This window comes from Hylobates moloch, unplaced genomic scaffold, assembly GCF_009828535.3.
Source record: "Hylobates moloch isolate HMO894 unplaced genomic scaffold, HMol_V3 SCAFFOLD_20, whole genome shotgun sequence".
NCBI lineage: Eukaryota > Metazoa > Chordata > Mammalia > Primates > Hylobatidae > Hylobates > Hylobates moloch.
The window spans coordinates 12,549,235-12,570,543 of NW_026652295.1; the positions used below are offsets into that span (position 1 = coordinate 12,549,235).

The following is a 21,309-nucleotide window of genomic DNA, read 5'->3' on the forward strand; positions in this document are numbered from 1 at the left end:
TTAAGTCATTATACAGCTCACCATAATGTAGAATCCGTGGGAGCCCTGAGCTTGTTTTCCTGCAACTAGACAGTCCTATCTAAGGGTGATGGAAGACACTGACAGATCCTCAGGCAGTAGATTTTTTTTTTTTTTTTTTTTTTTTTTTTTTTTTTTTTTTTTTTTTTTTTTTTTTTTGAGTCGGAGTCTTGCTCTGTTGCCCAGGCTGGAGTGCAGTGGCGCAATCTCAGCTCACTGCAAGCTCTGCCTCCCGGGTTCATGCCATTCTCCTGCCTCAGCCTCCCGAGTAGCTGGGACTACAGGCCGCCGCCACCAGGCCTTGCTAATTTTTTTTTGTATTTTTAGTAGAGACAGGGTTTCACCGTGTTAGGCAGGATGGTCTCCATCTCCTGACCTCGTGATCCGCCTGCCTCGGCCTCCCGAAGTGCTGGGATTACAGGCATGAGCCACCGCGCCTGGTCCTCAGGCAGTAGATTTTCATAAGCAGCGCGCAACCTGGATTCCTCGCATGCGCAGTTCACAATAGGGTTCGCGCTCCTCTAAGAATCTGTTGCCGCTGCTGATCTGACAGGAGGTGGAGCTCAGGAGATAATGGTGAGCAATGGGGAGTGGCTGTAAATATAAATGAAGCTTTGCTCACTCACCCGCCACTCACCTCCTGCTGTGCAGCCCGGTTCCTAATAGGCCACGGACTAGTACAGGTTCATGGCCCCAGGGGTTGGGGACCACTGGTTTAATGAATGCATGTATATAGAGAGAGAGAGTACTAACATAACTACTGTTAGCAGTAACACTTGCAGTTCAATGCAGTCTGATAAAGAGAAGGCTGAAGCTTGAACTGACTTTTCAAGCATGAAGGACATTTATAGAAAATGAGGGAAGAGTGGCCGGGCGCGGTGGCTCACGCTTGGAATCCCAGCACTTTGGGAGGCCGAGGTGGGCGGATCACGAGGTCAGGAGATCGAGACCACGGTGAAACCCCGTCTCTACTAAAAACAAAAAATTAGCCGGGCGTGGTGGCGGGCGCCTGTAGTCCCAGCTACTCGGAGAGGCTGAGGCAGGAGAATGGTGTGAACCCGGGAGGCGGAGCTTGCAGTGAACCGAGATCGCGCCACTGCACTCCAGCCTAGGCGACAGAGCGAGACTCCGTCTCAAAAAAAAAAAAAAAAGAAAAAAAGAAAATGAGGGAAGAGTATTCCAGGAAAGAAGACCCTAGACAAAGCCTCAGAGGTGGCAACATTTTGGGTCATTGGAGAGTTGGCTGAGCAGGGATGGAAGCTTCATTCTGAGGTATACTGAGAGACAGGACTCACTAGAAAAAGGCATAAAAAGATTTAGATTTTAATCTCTAGGCAGTGAAAAGACTTTGGAGGTTTTTGAGCAGAGGAGTGATATGATGAAAACTAGCCTTTGAGAGATCTTCTTGGATCACCATGTAGAAGGAGCAGAATGAGGAGCAGGTTGAAGGCCTATCAGAGAAGCCACCACCGAGGCTAGCTCTAGGCCACGCACTCCAAAGTCAGGTCAGTTAAATGTACTGATCTGAGCCAGGGATACCATTGAAGAGGCTTCTCCAGTCATTGAAATATGGGCTAACAAGTATCTGACTGATTATCAATGAGAAGAGAGAGAGCAAACCATTGTAAAAAGAAGAGTCAGCAGAATTTCTGAACTAACGACACCTCTGATTTATCTAGTTATCTCATTAATGGAGGCAAACTTGAGTTTCGTCTATGAGCCCAGGAGCTCAGGTGGCCTTGTATCCAATTGGTCCCATCTCTCTGGCTTCCCTGGTCCTTTCCTGAGAGAGTAGACTCTATTTATATGCCTCACCTCTATACCGCTTGGATCAAATGAATAAAAATACACAAAAAGCTAATATCCTTACTATGTAGTACCTGGTAACCTCTCAAACATGATAAAGCAAGACAGGTGGAGAAGTCTGTGGACTGCAAATCTAGTGCTATCCTTTTGGGCTTAAACTCAATTAGACTTGCTTAATTTTTATAAGTGAGCAATCAGTTATAATGAATCTGCATCACCATGAGGTAGCTACATTAACCCTGTTCTGTTACTGATTGCTCTGAAGACATCTGGGCCATGTCAGAAGGAATTAATAAACTAAGAATTCTAGAACTCTAAATTGAGACTTATGAGTTTTAGTCTGTTCTCAGTGTCTGCTGCTCTGTTGACATGTTTGAAAGGAAACACAGGACAATTGAAAGACACCAAGCGTGATGAATGGGGAGTGACAGTGGCTAATGGTCTGGTAGAATGCTGGAGGAAATGTGAGGCTGAACTGGAACTACTTCCAAATTCACAGTCAAGGAAAGGCATGCAGAAATACCTCTACTGTGGCATTTGCTTCCACTTTATCGGAAAATGTAATTAATTTGGAGAGTATTTGTCTTGCAAATTTCTTCTGTTCATCGGCCAGGTGGGGAGAAGTTCTCTCATTCTCCCTGTCTGTCTTGCTTCGTTTCTTGTTAAAATCTCCTTCCATCTCACCTCTTCCAACATCAACCATGCAACAGCATGTGATACAGGGCCAGGAGTTGCATCAGTTTCCTTTGTTTCCAGAAGTACAGTGTCCGACAGAGCTTGTTGTGTAATGAATGTGATCTGAAGTGAAATGCATCCTTCTTGGAATCCTTGGAGCGATGGATGACCCCAAAAGGGTGATGAAGGCAAAAGCCCCTGTCTCCTACCTCTCTAAGTCATCATCAATCACTTCTCCATGGCATCCTGGCTCCAGAAGTCAGATGTTCAATGCCCTGCCACATGAATAACCTATGCCTTCTGCATAAGGTACCTGTGGCAGGTGCCCCTGGCATGCCAATTGAATGAAGGATAAATCAATTTAGTTGGACTTCACAGTCAGATGTTCACATATGGGTAATAATAATGTCAGCCTTTTTTGAGAACTTTACCACATACTCTTTGATACTGTTATCATTATTACCTCTTTTCACAGATGAACATGAAATTTGGAGAAATTAAAGGACTTCGTCGTAGTTATGTAGCTATTAAGTGACAGATAAGCATGAACCTATTTTGTTTGACTCCAGAATCCTCATTTATAACCATTTGTTTATACTCTCTCCACCAAGATTCCCTTTTTTTTTTTTTCTTTTTTTTTGAGACAGGGTCTCACTGTGTCTTCCAGGCTAGAGTGCAGTAGTGCAGTCACAGCTCACTGCAGCCTTCACCTCCCAGGCACAAGGGATCCTCCCACCTCAGCCTCCTGAGTAGCTGGAACTACAGGCACATGCCACCACGCCTGGCTAATTTTTGTATTTTTTGTAGAGAAGGAATTTCACCAAGTTGCCCAGGCTGGTCTGGAACTCCTGGGCTGAAGTGATCCGCCCACCTCTGCCTCCCAAAGTGCTGTGATTACAGGAATGAGCCACCTTCCCCGGCCTATTCCCAAATCTTAAAAAAAATCAGCATTCTTTGTGTTTTAGCATCGTATGTTTTAATCTGCTTAAGAAGTTAGAAAAATCAGTTCCTTTGTTTTTATAAGTTGTATTATTCTGCTTGAGCCGCCACAACAAAAGAATGTAGATTGGGTAGTTTACACAACAGAAATGTATTTCTCTTAGTTCTGGAGGCTGGAAAGTCCAAGATCAAGGTCCATAGGGTTTGGTTTCTGGTGACATCTCTTTTACTGGCTTGTAGACAGCTTCCTTCTCTCTATGTTCTCACATAACAGGGAGAGAGAAAGAGATCTCTGATATCTCTTTTGCTATTTTTTTTTTTTTTTAAACAGTTTCTACTCTGTCGCCCAGGCTGGAGTGCAGTGGCATGATCTTGGCTCCCTGCAACCTCCGCCTCCTGGGTTCAAGCGATTCTCCTGCCTCAGCCTCCCGAGTAGCTGGAATTACAGGCTTGTGCCACTATGCTCAGCTGATTTTTATATATATATATATTTTTTTAGTAGAGGTAGGGTTTCACCATGTTGGCCAGGCTGGTCTTGAACTCCTGGCCTGAAGTGATCTGCCCGCCTCGGCCTCCCAAAATGCTGGGATTACAGGCGTGAGCCACCAAGCCCGGCCTGATGTCTCTTCTTATAAGGACATTAATCTTATCATATTAGAGTTCCATCTTCATGACCTCATTTGACCTTGATTACTTCCTTACTCCAAATACAGTCACATTGGGGGTGAGAGTTTCAACAGATGAATTTAGGGGGTGAGGGGACACAATTCAGTCCACAGCATGACTCAAGGACAAAAATTATCTAGTTCTTCAAAAATTAGTCATATGCTCAAGGCACTTGGTTATAAAGAGGAGGATCTGAGTTCAGTTGGGTCGGCTTTCAAAGAACAGACCCAAAGGAGACAGTTTGTGTAAGAGTCAGGAGCAGGGGCAGACCACATGGGAAGCATCTGACCACAGAGATTATTGACACTTCAGCAAAGAAAGGAAACTGAGGCTTATCCTTGAAAACAAGTCCTACTGATAATACACACCTACCCAGGACTTACTTGCACAGTGGTTAGAATTCACAATACAAAGAAACTTAATATATTCTCAGAACTTAGTTGATTGCTCATTTCAATGTTACCAAAGTATTCACTACTACAGCTTTGCCTGACAAATGGTGTCCATGCCCTGTGTTATTCTCAGCCCCAGCATGTGTACCTATGTAATGAGAATCCTCTCTCCATGCTTGACCAATATTCCTGGTTATAGCTGTCTCTCTAGTTTTGCGGACTTTTTCACTGTTCTACAGTCACATGCTTCTGCGTAATTTCATTATGTGTCTCTGTTTTTCTCTGATGCTCTCTCTCCCCCATTGATCCCCACATTCCCCACCCTCCATGTCCTCCTCTCCAACCCTCCAGAACCACCTGTCTACTTCTGCCTCTGTCCCTCCCTTCCCTCCCAGTAATCCCTGTGCAGTAAAACCAAAGATTAGACCACTGTGAACTTGGACTTTATCTATACCTTTAAATGGAGAAAAAGGAATGTTTGCATAGAAGTCTCAGAGGTTTAAGTTTTACACTCTCTTGGTAACTGATACTTTGAAGGTGTTCTGTGTTCTTTATGAGATGGTCAGTCAAGTGCAGCCATAAGGTTTATTATAATCACGGGCCCTAGAGACTGGAGGCACGGCTCACCACACAGGGCACATGGGGAAGCCTCAGGGTGGTTAGGAGTCAGGAAGCAAGGAGAGGGGAAAGCTGAGGCCAGAGCCTTTATTGGGGTGTCTACAGAAAGGCAAAGCAGGGCAGACAGAGCACTTTAGGACTGGCTAGTTTGCATGGTGTCAGCAGGCCCTAAGCTATACAAGTGTTCTATAGTTGCCTGGTACCTGGCCATGGGATGATTAAGGCAGAGGAGTAATGCATCCTTGGGTGGACAGGCCTGATAGAGGAAGTCTGGCTCTGGACTGGTTCGTTTGCCTGTCAAAGGGCTGCTCCTGGCTCGGCCCTTGCTAACTCTGAGAATTGGCCAGCCCCAGGAGGGACAGTCTCCCCAGGCAGAAAGGTTTTTAAGATGGCAAAACTCATACAAAAAATAAAAAATGGAAACAACACAGAAAGAATGGGGGAGTTAGCTGAATTTACTTTTTATACTCACTTTTCTACCCATTTCTCCATGTTTTTCCAGTCTTATTACTATTCTCAAAATGCAGAAGTTTTTTTCTGTAGTGCATACAAGGACCATCTATTGATTAAAACAGTTTTAAAGGATGCTTTCTGCTCTGATTTCTATAACCAGGGCAAAGATCGTAGCAAAATACCTGTCTTTTTTGTAGCACTGTTAGGTTGGAGATTTAATTCACTCAGCACTTAATGTTTTCAATGCCTGCTATGTGCAAGGTGTTCTGCCAGCCCTCATACAACGTACAAAAATGGTTAAGGCCATCAGCGGGAGGAGCTGCAGGCTGTGATAAGCTACAGAAAATGTTTAATAGGAGGAGATGTAAACATAGCTCTAAATAAACTAAAGTATAACAAGTCAAATCCTTTTGGAGGAATCAAGAAAAAGCATTATTGAGGAGGATTTAAGACAAGCCTTAAAGATGAGTAGGATTTTGACAGGTAGGATTGGAGGAGGAGGTTGTTCTTAAGATGCAAAGGACACACAGGCACATGGGTACAAGGCTTATTATGTTCAAGAAATAGCAACTAGTCCAATCAGCAGGGATGTAGGATTCTTGTGGTGTAGTAAGGAAAATTGGGGCTGAAAAGTGGATTGTGGTGAAACTGGAGAGCCGTGAATGTCACGAGGAAGGATTTAACTTTGTAGGAGGAAGTTAGCATCTTTTGTGCACTTTTTAGCAGCAATTGCTTGATTTCAGCCAAGCATGTCTCCTCAATTGTTCCTGTGAATAAGATGGACAGTAATGCTGTTCAATGGATTTATAACTGGATGTATAAATTCACTGGGGCATGTCCAACATCAACAGGAAATTGCAAAGGGCACCAAGCTTCCTTCCTTTTGGATATTTTCTAAACATTCCAGGGGTAAGTTTCATGAGGGCAGGGATTTAATCTGATGTGTTTCCTGCTGAGTCCTTAGCTAATGCTGGACAGGAGGCTTTGTGAGGGAGAGAAGCCCTGTTGCTGAAGGAGGAGTTTGATGATCTTTTGCCTGTATCTTCATAGCAGGATACTTGCATTTTAGGGAAGTTAGCAAAATGTTCTCCAGTTCTAAGTTCTGCCATAAATGAACCCTGATTCCCCTGTATTCTGTAGTGTTTTAAGGAAACATGATAACCTAGATGTAAAAGCAACCCCTTTAAAGAGTAGCAGTTAGAACATGACAGTCACCCATATTGGTCAAACTCATGGTCCAGCCGTAGGTCTCAGGCCGTGCACTAAGAATTTTGGAAGGAAACAGGCATGCTCTTACACACACCAACTACAGACAGTTAGACCAGCCATTAACATCATTGTAAATGCAAAAAATACGAGTGTGACCTCCAACAGTGAATAAATATCATCTTACATCCAAGAGATGCAAGGTAAGAGATGAGCTGCAGCCGTCCTTGTTTTTCCTTTGAAGTATTTATGGATATAGCTTGAACTTACACTGTCACCATGAATATTCTACCTCTTAATAGCTCTGTGTGTGTGTGTTTGTATATTTATATATACGGTTTTGGGGAGTGTATGTTGAGATGCGGTCTCACTATGTTGTCCAGCTTGGAGTGCAGTGGCATAATCATAGCTTACTGCATCCTCAAATTTCTGGGCTGAAATGATCATCCCGCCTCAGCCTCCCAAGTAGCTGGGACTATAGGCATGCACCACTACTCCCAGCTAATTTTTAAAAATTTTTTTAGAGACAAGGTTTCTCCATGTTGCCCAGGCTGATCTCCAACTCCTGGGCTCAAGCAATCCTCCTGCCTCAGCCTCCCAAGTAACTGGGACTACAGGCGAGATCTGCCACATCCAGCTCAGTATTTTCTTTTATATGATCTCAATTTACTTTCAAACTTCGTACGTATATCTCCTGTTTTGCGTGTTTTGAGAGCAGATGAATGTGTCGATGCTCACCCTGATGACGTGGTGACTTTGATTTGATTCCCTATCCGCTTGGATGAATGAATGCTCCTTTCATCTCTCCATCTCTGCATTTCTCACCCTCCTTTATGCCTGTCCTGCAGAAGGCCCAGGTTCAACAGCACAGTGATCAATTGAAGGGCTTTCTTCTATTCCGGTCTCCCTAGGAGCAGCAGCACCAGTTCATGGCTGCAGACATAAACAGTATGATGTGTTTTTATGTAGGTGATTTATAATTTCTCACAAAATACTTAACGATCCTCTCAACAGGTGTTTGTTCCATGATTAGAAGGACGTCTACCATTTTGACTCTCTGAGAACAGTTTCCTGGGCTGGGCGCGGTGTCTCACGCCTGTAATCCCAGTACTTTGGGAGGCCAAGGTGGGCAGATCACGAAGTCAAGAGATTGAGACCATCCTGGCCAATATAGTGAAACCCCGTCTTTACTAAAAATACAAAAATTAGCTGGGTGTGGTGGCACGTGCCTGTAGTCCCAGCTACTCAGGAGGCTGAGGCAGGAGAATTGCTTGAACTCAGGAGATGAAGGTTGCAATGAGCCGAGATCACACCACTGCACTCCAGCCTGGTGACAGAGCAAGATTCTGTCTCAAAAAAAAAAAAAAAGAAAGAAAGAAAAAAGAAAAGAGAGCAGTTCTCTGGCAATGAATAATGTGTAATTTTATTGAAGAAAAAAAAAAAAAACTGAGTTACATGCCCTGCAAGGGTGACGTGCCTAAGTGACTCAGTTAGCTGGAGAGTGACTCTCATCTCCAGTCCTTCCCTACTCATGGCCATCTTCCCAGGGTACATTTAATAATGCATTGTATATTTCAAAATTGCCAAGACAGAAGATTTTAAATGTTTTCACCGCCAAAACATGATAAGTATGTAAGGTGATGGATTCGTTAATTAGCCTGATTTAATCATCCCACGTTACAAATATGTATCAAAATGTCATCCCATGAATATCTGCAATTATTATTTGTCTAGTAAAATTTTTTTTTTAATTTAATGTTTCTTTGTGGAAAGTGGCTCTGAAACTAAGTCAGCTGAGGGTGCCAGGGTTGTGTATGTTATCATGGCCCTTGAGGTTATGATTCCAGATCTGAGGACGGTCCTCACGGAGGCCAGATGTCTGCTGTGGTTTTCACATGCTGACCTGGCTTGGAAGGGAAAGCCAGGTTTGGGGCATTTCACAAAAATAACATTTTTTCATTATTCTTGTTTCCCTCAACATCATCCCTCTCACCACAAGGGGTCAGTCAGCACATTTTGCCTTTGACCAAGGCAAAACGCCAGGCGAGTGATCATCCCTAGGCGGGCCTGGTGTTCTGAAGGAACTGATGGAGCTCCTGTTGACCTCTTTCTTGCACCAAGGGGAATCTGATTTAGTAGATTAGTGATGCTGGACTCTCATTTCTGTTCTAAATACACTGCCAATAGGCCCTTTAATATAGTCCACCATCTTCAGGTGGAGTACCTATAGCTAAGATTAAGTAATTAAAGGAGATAAGTAATTCCAACTCACTGCAACCAGTTGGCAAATGACTGAGAAAATTTTGCAACACCTTTATTCATTAGGCACTAAGTGCTGTGCTCATTGACAAGTAACTGCCGATACAGCAGCAGTTACAAATGGGCCTCTATAGCAAGTGCTGATTGAAAAGTTCATTTGTGGCCGGGTGCGGTGGCTCATGCCTATAATCCCAGCACTTCGGGAGGCCAAGATGAATGGATCACTTGAGGTTGGGAGTTTGAGACCAGCCTGGCCAACATGGTGAAACCCCCCATCTCTACTGAAACTACAAAAATTAGCTGGGCGTGGTGGCGAGCACCTGTAATCCCAGCTACTCAGGAGGCTGAAGCATGAAAATTGCTTGAACCCAGAAGGTGGAGGTTGCAGTGGGCCGAGATCGCGCTACTATACTCCAGCCTGGGCGACAGACAGAGACACCATCTCACAAAAAAAAAAAAAAAAAAAAAAAAAAAAGGTCATTTGTGGTGGTAAGAAGAGAGGCCAGAGGTGTATTTATTTAGCCCACACTTATTCCGTGTGTAGACTACAGCCATACAGCATGAGGACCAACTTTAGAAGTCATCTTTGCTTTTTCTTTCCTTGTCTGAAGTCATAAGCCAGGGATGTGTCGTGTTTGGAAATACAGCCCTCTTGGGTTTTATGGCTCTGTGACATTCACGGTTTGGGTTTATTTTCCTTGTTCTCTGGTCGTTTCTGCTTCTTCCACTCCATCAACAGAGACAGTTTTATGAATACACTGCATCTCAATCAGTCTGGCTGCAGAAATAAGTCAGCAAGCAGAGAGCTCTGTGTGTGTCCCAGCAGGAGCAGCCACCATCATCATTAGAAAGGGAAGAGGTAGCGTGTATCCTCCAACAATTAATAAATATCACGCATCAGATAGATGCAAAACCATTTATTCAGTGAGGTGCTGTCAAGGGAAAGGAGGCATTTTGATCCCAGGAATCAAGGGAAAGGAGGCATTTTTATTCCAGGATATTTAAGAGGTAAAGAGACAAAATCCCAGGAAGGTTAGATGTCTTCCTCAGGCAGTTAAAAGCAAAGCACACAGGTTTTCAGACTCCTAGGTCATCCACTGGTTTTCTTTCTTTTTTTTTTGAGACAGAGTCTAACTCTGTTGCCCAGGGTGGTGTGCAGTGGTACAATCTCGGCTCAGTGCAACCTCCGCTTCCCAGGTTCAAGCGATTCTCCTGCCTCAGCCTCCCGAGTAGCTGGGGCTACAGGCACGTGCCACTGCGCCCAGGTAATTTTTGTACTTTTTTTAGAGACAGGGTTTCACCATGTTGGTCAGGCTGGTCTCGAACTCCTAACCTTGTGATCCGCCCGCCTAGGCCTCCCAAAGTACTGGGATTACAGGCTTGACCCACTGCACCCGACCCCATCCACTAGTTTTCAATACTGATGTAGTGCGGTGTGCATCAGAACAATACACTGAAACCTAGAAACCTCTCCTGGAACGTTTTGTGGTGGTGTTTTGTTGCAAGCATGGAGAACCACCATGGAAGTCCTTTGCAAGCCTCTCTGCTCTATTACTTGATTTACTTTCCAATCGCCTCTGCTCTTTTCCACTGTTTTCTTATGATAGTACCACCACATATTAAACACTCTCTGTTGTTTTTTTGGCTTCTACCTTCCCACCCCAGGCTGGAAAGCATCAGGATAGGTGGATTTTCAGAAGTGTGGTGAAAGCCCTATTAGCAACACTGCAGCTATATAAGGTACTTTGCAATTTACAAAGCATGTTCACGTGATCCGGTCTGACCCTCCAAACAATCTATGGCAGAGGTGGGGAATGTATTATGATGTTTGTCTCAGGATCAAGACTACATTTGTTGATCTCCTGTGATGCATCAAGGACTGTACTGGGGGTATTTTATACTCAGGCCTTCTGCTGACCTATATGGAGACTTCGTAAAATTAGAAAAAGTACCCTGTAGAGGATGCCCCTTCCTCTAGAGTGACTCAGCCCCATGCCAGGTCAGGCCTCAAGCTAGATTTCAACCCTAAGTTCCCCTCAGCACCTTGCATGGAGCTGTGTAGTTATTAATCTATTTACTTCTCATTACAGATCTATACTCTGGGCAATACTCCCTTTCTACAGATGAGAAAACTGAGACTCAGGAAAGCTAAATGTCTTAGGAAGAGTAACAAAGTTTCTTGGTCTTGGAGCTGTACTTAAACCCCAGCTCTTCTGAGTTCCTTTTTTTTTTTTTTTTCTTTTAATTTAAGCTCTAGGGTACATGTGCACAACGTGCAGGTTTGTTACATATGTATACATGTGCTATGTTGGTGTGCTGCACCCATTAACTCATCATTTACATTAGGTATATCTCCTAATGCTATCCCTCAAGGATCTAGAATCATTCTTCTGAGTTCTAAGCCACTGGTGGTTTCACCAGGACATTCTGCCCTCGGCCCACAGCAGAAGCCTTTGCACCTCCTTCCCAGCCCTCCCAGAGCAGTGCTGGGATAATCTCCTCCTCCAGAAGGCTCTGGGCATTTGTCATTTTGCCTATGGAGGGAGTAGCCTCTTCGGAAAGGAATCCCTCTTTCAGGGGTGCTTCTCAGACTTGACAGATCAGCGTCCCCTAGAGATCTTGCCAGAGGGTCTGGGCTGGGCCCTGAGCATCTGCCTTTCTGATAAGGTCCCAGGCCATGTGGCTCCTGCTAGTCCATTGACCACACTTTGACTAGCAGACCCTTAATATAGCAGAAACCAGTCACTGAGTTCCACCTTGTCCTGTTGCCCTGAAGACATGATGAAAAGGTAAACAAATGTTTATTGGGCATCTACTATGCACTAGGCTCAGTTCATTCTAGCAGGTAAAACGGGAGGAAATAGCCACACTTAGTGAAATTTAATAAATACTACATCACATATACCCCTTGCAAGGAAAAATCAGCAACAAGTTAAGAAAAATGAAAGGGATTGAATTGACTTAATAGGCAATGCTGTGACGCAGGGAAGCACGAGGCTTTGGGGGTCCCGTGGGCAGGCGCCTCAGCCAGCCTCGGGAGGATGGGCTTCCTGAAGGAGGCAATTAATAATGAGGATGGTGATAGCATCAAGAATTATGGTTACTCTCTGTGGAATAACTGTCTGGAGTGTCTGGAGTGTCAGACACTATGCCACACAGTTTATGTACTTTATTTAATTTTACAATTGTCCTGTAACACAGGGGTGTCCAACCTTTTGGCTTCCCTGGGCCACATTGGAAGAAGAATTGTCTTGGGCTACACATAAAATACACAAACACTAACGATACCTGATGAGCAAAAAAGAAAAAAAAAAAAGGAAAGAAAAGAAAAAGATCCGTGCATAAATCTCGTCGTGTTTTAAGTAAGTTTACGATTTTGTGTCGGGCCACATTCAAAGCCATCCTGGATCGCATGCAGGCCGCTGGTTGGACAACCTTGCCATGACACATTATTTCACAGAGATTAAGCAATTTGCTGAAAGCAGCAGAACTGAATCAGTGAATGATTTTATAGTTGATCTTACACTTTTTAGCCCAACAAATGTTGGTAATGATTTTGCGCCTCTTTACCCAATAAGAACTTGCAGCACCAGGTGTCATTTCCATCCAGGTAGATCAGAGTGATCTGGGAGTTTGTTTACAAAGCAGATTCCTGGGCACCACTGTGGACTTTTTGAATCTGAGCTCTGAAAGTGAGGCCCAGGAATCTGCCTCTCCCAAGCTTCCCTAATGAGGCTGATGGAAACACTACTTTAAGAAGTTGGCTGCTGGGAGCAGTGACTCACACCTGTAATCCCAGCACTTTGGGAGGCCGAGGCAGGAGGATCACGAGGTCAGGAGTTCGAGACCAGCCTGGCCAGCATGGTGAAACCCCATCTCTACTAAAAATACAAAAAATTAGCCGGGTATGGTGGCGTGCGCCTAGAATCCCAGCTACTCAGGAGGCTGAAGCAGAATTGCTTGAACCTGGGAGGCGGAGGTTGCAGTGAGCCAAGATCACACCACTGCACTCCAGCCCGGGCGATAAAGTGAGACTCCATCTCAAAAAAAAAAAAAAAAAAAAATTGGCATCTTGAAAAGTGGATGCCATGCAGTAGAATCCTGATCTATCCAATTCCCTTTGTCATCCTCACTATAAAAATGTAATCGCCTCACTAAACAGAAATGGGTACTAGATATATATTTCTTGGTTTGTTTAGTAAATTTACAGAGTGCACATAGGGTAAATAAAAAATCAGCAAGAAGGCAGAAGAACCTAAATGCTTTGAATCAACTACATAGGAAAAGCTAATTGTTTGGTGAAGTACTTCTTGCTTGACACAAAATTTTGAAGAAAGGCTCTTTATGCAAACTTGTCTAAAACCTCCTTAAAGTTTAGACAAGATATAGATAGAACTAGAATAAAAGATTTTATTTCTATAGACAGAAATAAAATAGAAAAATTCACCCACAAGGATATAAGACATCTTATCATTTATAAAAGGCTCAATGACAGATGATTTTTATAAAACTCAATTGGAAGTGCCATTAGACAAATTGGTTTAAGAAGTATCCTTTAATTGCACATTCTAAATGTGGACAAGATAATCATTAGGTGAATAGATTTTAGGCAAATTAGCTTTTAGTAAATTGGTTTAGGGAAATTTGGTCTTTTACTTTTTACATGTTGGGGGCATAGAAATAGAATCTGGAAATTATCCCAGTGACCCCCCAGGATGGACATTGGTCCAGATGCTGGATGGAACTGGTGCATCCTGGCCTCGAGTGCTGCAGTATGCCTGCCTCAGGCAGCACCATACACCAAGCGATTTAGCACCCTGAGCCAGTGATTCTCAGCTCTTTGTATATGCTGAGCATTTGGGAAGAATTTTTTTTTTTTTTTTTTTTTTTGAGATGGGGTCTCACTCTGTCACCCAGACTGGAGTGTAGTGGCACAATCTCAGCTCACTGCAACCTCCACCTCCCAGGTTCAAGCGATTCTCCTGCCTCAGCCTCCCGAGTAGCTGGGATTGCACGTACGTGCCACCACGCCCAGCTAATTTTTATATTTTTAGTAGAGACGGGGTCAAAGTGCTGGGATTACAGGCATGTGCCACTGCACCCAGCCAGGAAGTGTCTTAAATCCAAATGTCTGGCCCAAAGATTCTGGTTCAGCAGGTCCAAAGTAAAGCCCAGGAACATGAAGTTGCATCAGGCAACTATTGGAGGTGTTCCAAGGACTCTGCGCTAAGAAATAGTGCCCTTTTGTTCGGAGAAAAGGACAAAAGTAAGAGGCCAAGAGTTATTTTTGACTGTGGCTTTTTACAAATGCAATGCTGGACCAGGTGGCCAGCACTGGGTGGCCACCCACTTTGGGAGGCCGAGGTGGGTGGATCACCTGAGGTCAGGAGTTTGAGACCAGCCTGGCCAACATGGTGAAACCCCATCTCTACTAAAACTACAAAAAAAAAAATTAGCCAGGCGTCGTGGTGGGCACCTGTAGTCCCAGCTACTCAGAGGCTGAGGCAGGAAAATCACTTGAACAACCCGGGACGGGGGAGGTTGCAGTGAGCCGAGGTCACACCATTGCACTCTTGCCTGGGCAACAAGAGCGAAACTCTGTCTCAAAAAAAAAAAAAAAAAATTTAAAAAAGAAAGAAATATAATGCTGGACCCCAACCTAGAATCCCTGAGAAGAGGAATGAGCATCATTGTGATTCTGATGCACCCCCAGCCCTGGGCCTGAGGACCAGAGGGCAGTGAGCACATTCCATCACTGCCCAGCCTCAGAGTCCTGCTGCAGCACGTATAGGAGGAGCCATCTGGGAACTAGTTGGGAAGACAGGGCTGACCCAAATGGAGCCAGCAGTAACCAGCACAAAACAGAGCCAAATTCACTGGAACTGCTGACCACCAGGGTTGTAGGAGTTAAGGGAGGAAAGGCTGCCAGAGGAAAGCGGGTCTTCATTTGCTGCTTGAAGGGTGAATGCAATTTTTATTATCAAGGAACAGGAAGGCATTTCAGGAGGTGAGTACAACAAAGGCCCTGAAGAGAGAAGGAGCGTAGTTATTGGGAAACCCAGAGGCCAGAGTGGACGAGAGAGATGTAAGTGGGAGACTCGTAGTAGAGTCCAGACAGAGTCATACTTGCACTTGCAGCATGGACTGAGCATGGAGCCATCATGGACCTCACACATGCGCAGCAGGTGCTGTAGGGAGATAGATATCTGGTACAGAGGGGACAGATCAGAGGGCTGGGATGCCATTATCCACACGATAAGAGGAGATGAGTGTCCTAGGCTGGTGTAGTGGTCAAGAAGCTGGAGAATACAGAAGTTTGAGTGGGAAAAGGAAGATTAAAAGCTTAGATGGAAGTTCAGAATGACAGATAATATGCAGCTGGTTGCAAATCATGCCTCTAGTTATGTTATGGGGAATGACTTAGTGTTAACGTGTTGTAAAAATATACAAATAGGCATTGCCACTCCAACAAAGACATGAGCTGCCCAGCCTCTCCTCAGTTATCCACAATGTTGGGGAAAGATAGAGACTGCATGGCTAATTCACAGAAAGCAGGTAATTCCACCTGATTTTAGCCCTTTTCTTTCTTTCGTTCACTTTTATGAAATCCACTGCACCAAAAATGATTTTAAATGATTCACTTTTATTCTCTGTCCTTCTTTAATTCATAGCTATGTGCATCAAAACAACCAGAAAGGAAATGTAGCAGGAAAGAAGGCCTGGGGTTCCCCACGACCCCAGCATGCCTTTCCTGGAACAGTAAGAATAACCGTCTCCACTAACTTGGTTCAGCTGGCCTTTTTTTCCTTGCCTGTTTTCATAGAATTGCTGGGGCTCACTTGGCCAATTTTCTGTTGATGAAACCAAGTAGGTTTTGCTATGGAAGTAGTCACAAGAAGTGGTGGAATGTTACAAGAAGCTATTGATTAACAAGATGGGCAGAACTCAATATAATCACTGCCCCTTCCTAGGCAGAGAATTCCACTCTGCCCTCCTGGTTCTTTCTCCTGACCAAGCAAATGAGCACCTACTTGCCTTAGAGAACCAGAGTCTTCAAATGAAGGACTTTGGGTTAAGGGTCCTGGAGCAAAATCCTTAACACCTCAGGACATACTGCGTTTGCTAGGTTTGCACTGAAGCTTTTTTTTTTTTTTTTTTTTTTTTGAGACAGAGTTTCACTCGCCCAGCCTAGAGTGCAATGGTACAATCTCAGCTCACTACAAAGTCCATCTCTTGGGTTTAAGTGATTCTCCTGCCTCAGCCTCCCAAGTAGCTGGGATTACAGGCACCTGCCACCATGCCCAGCTAATTTTGTATTTTTAGTAGAGACGGGGTTTCACCATGTTGGTCAGGCTGGTCTTGAACTCCTGACCTCAAGTAATCCACCCGCCTCAGCCTCACAAAGTGCTAGGATTACAGGCATGGGCCAGCGCGCCCGCCTGCGCTGAAGCTTCTAAGAGCTGTGTAAGTGGACCCTTCACTAAGAGGAGCTGGACAATGGTGTTGAGTTTTTCTGTGTCTGAGCACTTTGGAACTAGCTAGCACTAGTTAAGTTCCTGAATGTGGTGACATTGCACCATGTGCATGAGGGGTCACAATGAACAGGACAAGCCCTCGGGAATGAACATGTGGAAGCCTGTGGTTATGACTGGTTTGCATTCTGGTGTTGGGGAGCAATCTTATCAGGCCCCCTGAAATAATTAGAATTTTCTGTGTCTTAGCGGTAGGATCAGAAGTTTAGTGTCCATACGCCACAACTGCGTGATCCTAAAATTGTCATCCATTTCAGGCTCACATCTCCCTCCTAGAGTATCTATTTCTGGGGAAGGTGTGAATTCATCCCACAGCAGATCATCATAACTTTGGCTCATTCTGTAAACACAATTTGCATCTCTTGTGATGTGAGCTGGGCACTGAACAAGATGCTGAGGTTTGAGATACAATAATAAATTACACACCATCACTCTTCAACGGGAGAGGAGACAGTTATGTAAACAGGAAGTGCAGTGTTGTGTCTTCAGAGACCCTGTTTCATCATCTGCAAATATGAGATAATAATGGCATCTACCTCAGACTTATTGTAAGGATTAAACTAGTTAGAATACAAGGAGCCCTTAGAACAGTGTCTGGCACATAGTAAGCACGACAGAAGTCTTGATTATCATGACTGTCGTCATTCCTGCTATCATCATTAACACAATTAACACGGACATAACGTGCATCCACGTTCCCACTCTCTTTCCACAGAGTGGGAAGAGGGATGTAATGATCAAGGAATATTTTCAGGGGGGGTTGTTTGTGAGTTGGATCTTGAAGGGCAACTAGTAATTGACCAAGAAGACATAACAGAGAATATTCCAAAATGAGGGAAAGTGACATGCAAAGGCCTAGGGTTATGGAAACATCAGGCAGTTTAGGAAACTCAGCAGTTCAGGAGTGAGGGTGGATGGAGTGGGTAACGGTGAGAAAAGTGGGCTGGAACTAAAAGGGAGGTGGGGAAGCCATGAGTGCTCCTCTTCAGTTCCTTACTGGGATAGGAAGAGGCATCTGTGGAAGGTGAGGATCCTGGGGAAGACGGCAGCAGCTCTTGGGAGAATGGCCAAGGCCACCTGGTCAACTTTGTTGAGGGTGGAGACCCTGAATCCGTGGGCCACCAAATAAGTAGAATCCACAGGAGAAAAGTGATCTGGGCCATAGGAGAGGTTCTGCTCTGGCTTTTCAGGTGCCATAGGTAAGGTTATTTCCAACTGGGGGAATAAGAGCAGACTTCACAGAGGTACAATGTGGACATGAAGACATGAACCAAGCAGCAGCCAGCCCATGGAAGGCCTTGAATGATGTATCAGGAAGGTTTAGTCCATGGATGGGTTTTAAACTGGGGAGCAACGTGATCAGATTTGTGCTCTAGGAATGTCATTTTGGCAGGACTGTAAGTTAGACTGGAGGAAGGCCACGTTCGAGGCAGATAGATCATTAGAGAAGAATCTATGGCCTCCGAGATGGAGAGTCAGAACTGTGTGGTGCTCCCCAACAGGGGGTGCCAGTGGGGCATTGAGACTCCCTACTCCTCCCTGCTGTGCTGTTCCAGACCATGCTTCTCCCAGGCAAGCCTGCAACCCACAGGGTTCAACCAGGTTCCCCTCCAGTGCTAGGTGATTTCCAGAAATGTGGGGTACAGCAACAGACTACATCTCCCCAGAAATGCCCTGGGATCTAGTCTGACCCCGAGCCCCTCAAATGTGGAGCATCTCTAGGAAGCTCAATGGCATTGTCATGGAACCCAGCAGTTGGTCCTAGGTAGGTTCCAGCAGCCTGGAGTCCCCTGTGGGAGCCTCCTTACTGTTTCAGCAGCCCACACTTGAGTGGGCCCACCAGTCCAGCAGTCACTCTCACTCCTGCCCCACTCGTGCACCCAAGCCAGGGTCTGCAAAAACTAATCTTCACAAAGCATCCTCTCAAGGCAGGATGGTCGTCCCTAGGTGACGGAAGAGGGAATTAAGGTTGGCAGCAGTAAAGGCACTTGCAGAGTGACATGGTATTGGTGGACTTGACCCTAGGGCTGGCTTTAAATCTCATGCCTGTTGGGAAGTTCCAACTTTGAAAGATCTGTTCACATTATAATTGCAAAATTGTAGACATGTATTGTAGACTGGCATGTCTTGGCCTGTTTTGTGTTGCTGTAACAATACCTGAGGCCAGGTAATTTGTGAAGAAAAGAGATTTCTTTAGCTCACAGTTCTGCAGACTAGAAAGTATGAGAAACATGGTGCTTCTGGTGAGGGCCTCTGGCTGCTTCCACCTATGGAGGAAAGCGGAAGGGGAGCTGGTATGTGCAGAGAGCACATAGCAAGAGAGGAAGCAAAGGAGAGAAACTGAGGAACCCAGACTCTTTTTAACAACCCACTCTCCCTTGGGAACTAATCCATTCCTGGGAGAGCTAGAACTCGCTCACACCCACCACTGATCTATTCATGAGGGATCCACACCCGTGACCCAAGCACCTCCCACTAGACCCCACCTGTTAAAGGTTCCACCTCCTTACATTGACAATTAAATTTCACCATGAGTTTTTGCAGGGACAAACTGCATCCAAACCATAGTTTGGCATATCCTAGCAAAGGTTTCCTTGATGGTCCATGGGTGTCCATGAGCAGAAGAGCTCATCACATGCCTCCTTCCTCCTGCCTTACTATCTGGGCTGCACCCAAGTCTCTGTCTGGCATACTGTGCATTAGACACCACTAATGTCTGGGTTCCTGAAGGCCCTTATGGCCAGTGCAAGTGCACTTGGAGTAGGAAACAAGAGTCAATGGATACTTGCTGAGTAGCACTCATCACGCTGGTGTCTCCCATTGACACATTTTACCTAAGAGGCTCAACTCATTGGCCACAGTCTCCAGGTGAGCGCATCTGGTGTTCTGGGTTTCTTCTGATGCCCCCAAACTCACATCTGCCTCTCGCCCTCTTTCTGCCACAGATCCTGGCGCCCCTGTGAAATTGCCTTGTCTGCCAGTGAAACTGTCGCCTCCGCTACCTCCAAAGAAAGTCATGATCTGTATGCCTGTGGGGGGGCCAGACCTCTCACTGGTGTCCTACACAGCCCAGAAGAGTGGCCAGCAGGGTGTGGCCCAGCACCACCACACTGTCCTGCCCTCCCAGATCCAGCACCAGCTGCAGTACGGCAGCCACGGCCAGCACCTCCCCTCCACCACCGGCTCCCTCCCCATGCACCCCTCGGGCTGCAGGATGATAGACGAGCTCAACAAAACGCTGGCCATGACCATGCAGAGGCTGGAAAGGTAAAGGTGGGCACCAGGAGGGAAGGCGGGAGGAGAGGGGTTGGCTGGGGAGGGGGGCTTAGGGATTTGGACCATGACTTAGGAGTGTGAACAGGGGGTCACATTGAAAGTAAAATGAGACAAAAAACTGAAGGTCAAAGCATGGAAGAAAAAAAATGTTGCCAATTGAAAAGCTCTAGAATAATCACATTTATCAGAAAGAAAAACTAACATGTATATATATACGTATATGCATATATATATATATATACACACACACACACACACACACACAGTCCTCAGTGTCATCAGTAGGTTCGTGAAAATTGCAACTTCAGTAAAATAAAATCTAACAAAACCAACTTAACCATAGACTGATTGATATAAACAAGACTTAAGTTCCTATAGCATATTTCTGGTCACAAAAATATTCTAAATAAAGACCACAACACTTCTAATATTAAACATTGAAATAAATGTGAGCTGTACATACGTTTAAGAAAGAGGCAGGAGAATGGCGTGAACCCGGGAGGCAGAGCTTGCAGTGAGCCGAGATTGCGCCACTGCACTCCAGCCTGGGCGACAGAGCGAGACTCCGTCTCAAAAAAAAAAAAAGAAAGATTAATAAAAACAAAGAAGGTAATTACCCAATTATTCCAGTTCAGGGTGGTGGCTAGCCAGCGCGTGTCCCAGCAGCCCAAGGCACAAGGTGAGATCTGGCCCTGGTCAGACATCATCCCCTCGCAGGGCGCACTCACACCCACACTCACACCCACACCCACACTCACTCAGACCTAGGACAGTGTAGACACGCCATTTCACCTGACATGTACATCTTAGGGATGTGAGAGGAAACCTGAGTACCTGGAGAAAACCCATGCAGTCGTGGGGAGAACATGCAGACTCCACACAGATCATGGCCCCAGCTGGGAATCTGTTTTTTTTTTTTTTCTCATAAGTGTTATGGCAAAATGACATTGAAATGACCTTATTCAAGGACCTGCTCTATATCCATCTTTGCATACATGTGGGTGTACACACATACACACGTGCACACACACATGCACGCACACACACACACATGCACGCACATATGGTGTCTCTATAAGCATTAACGTTTTGTGAAAAAATGTATACGTAGTCATTAATAGCGTTTATTCCTGGGGTGGTGAAATGGGGAGAAAATACTTTTATATTTCATATCTTTCTATAGTACTTTTTAATTCTGTGTATATTACTTTTATGAAACTCAAAAGAATTAAAATGTAAAATAAGAAAAGATGAGGGCTGGCAGGTGTTGGAGGGAAGTAAGAGGGCTGGGGAAGGTGGGAAGATATACTCGGTTCTTGCTGATGGAGGAAACAGAGTCCCAGGCTCTGATTATATGCACATGTGCCGCTAATATTTGGCCACTACCAAGGCAGCTCCCTCTTTCACAAGAGTAGGCCTCCAGTCGCTCTTCAGGGAGAGCTGCCAAGATGACCCCACAGGCAGGCCTG

General features: G+C 45.1%; 1 protein-coding gene across 9 annotated transcripts in view; it reads left to right on the forward strand.

Annotated features, from left to right (window-relative positions):
* Positions 1-21,309, forward strand: part of PHACTR1 (phosphatase and actin regulator 1) — a 594,370-nt gene that overhangs the window by 486,619 nt on the left and 86,442 nt on the right. For all 9 annotated transcript variants that reach the window (XM_032141776.2, XM_032141777.2, XM_032141782.2 and 6 more), the window contains one exon: positions 19,510-19,831. In XM_032141776.2, the coding sequence (XP_031997667.1) occupies positions 19,510-19,831 (322 nt within the window). The remainder of the gene's footprint in view (positions 1-19,509; positions 19,832-21,309) is intronic.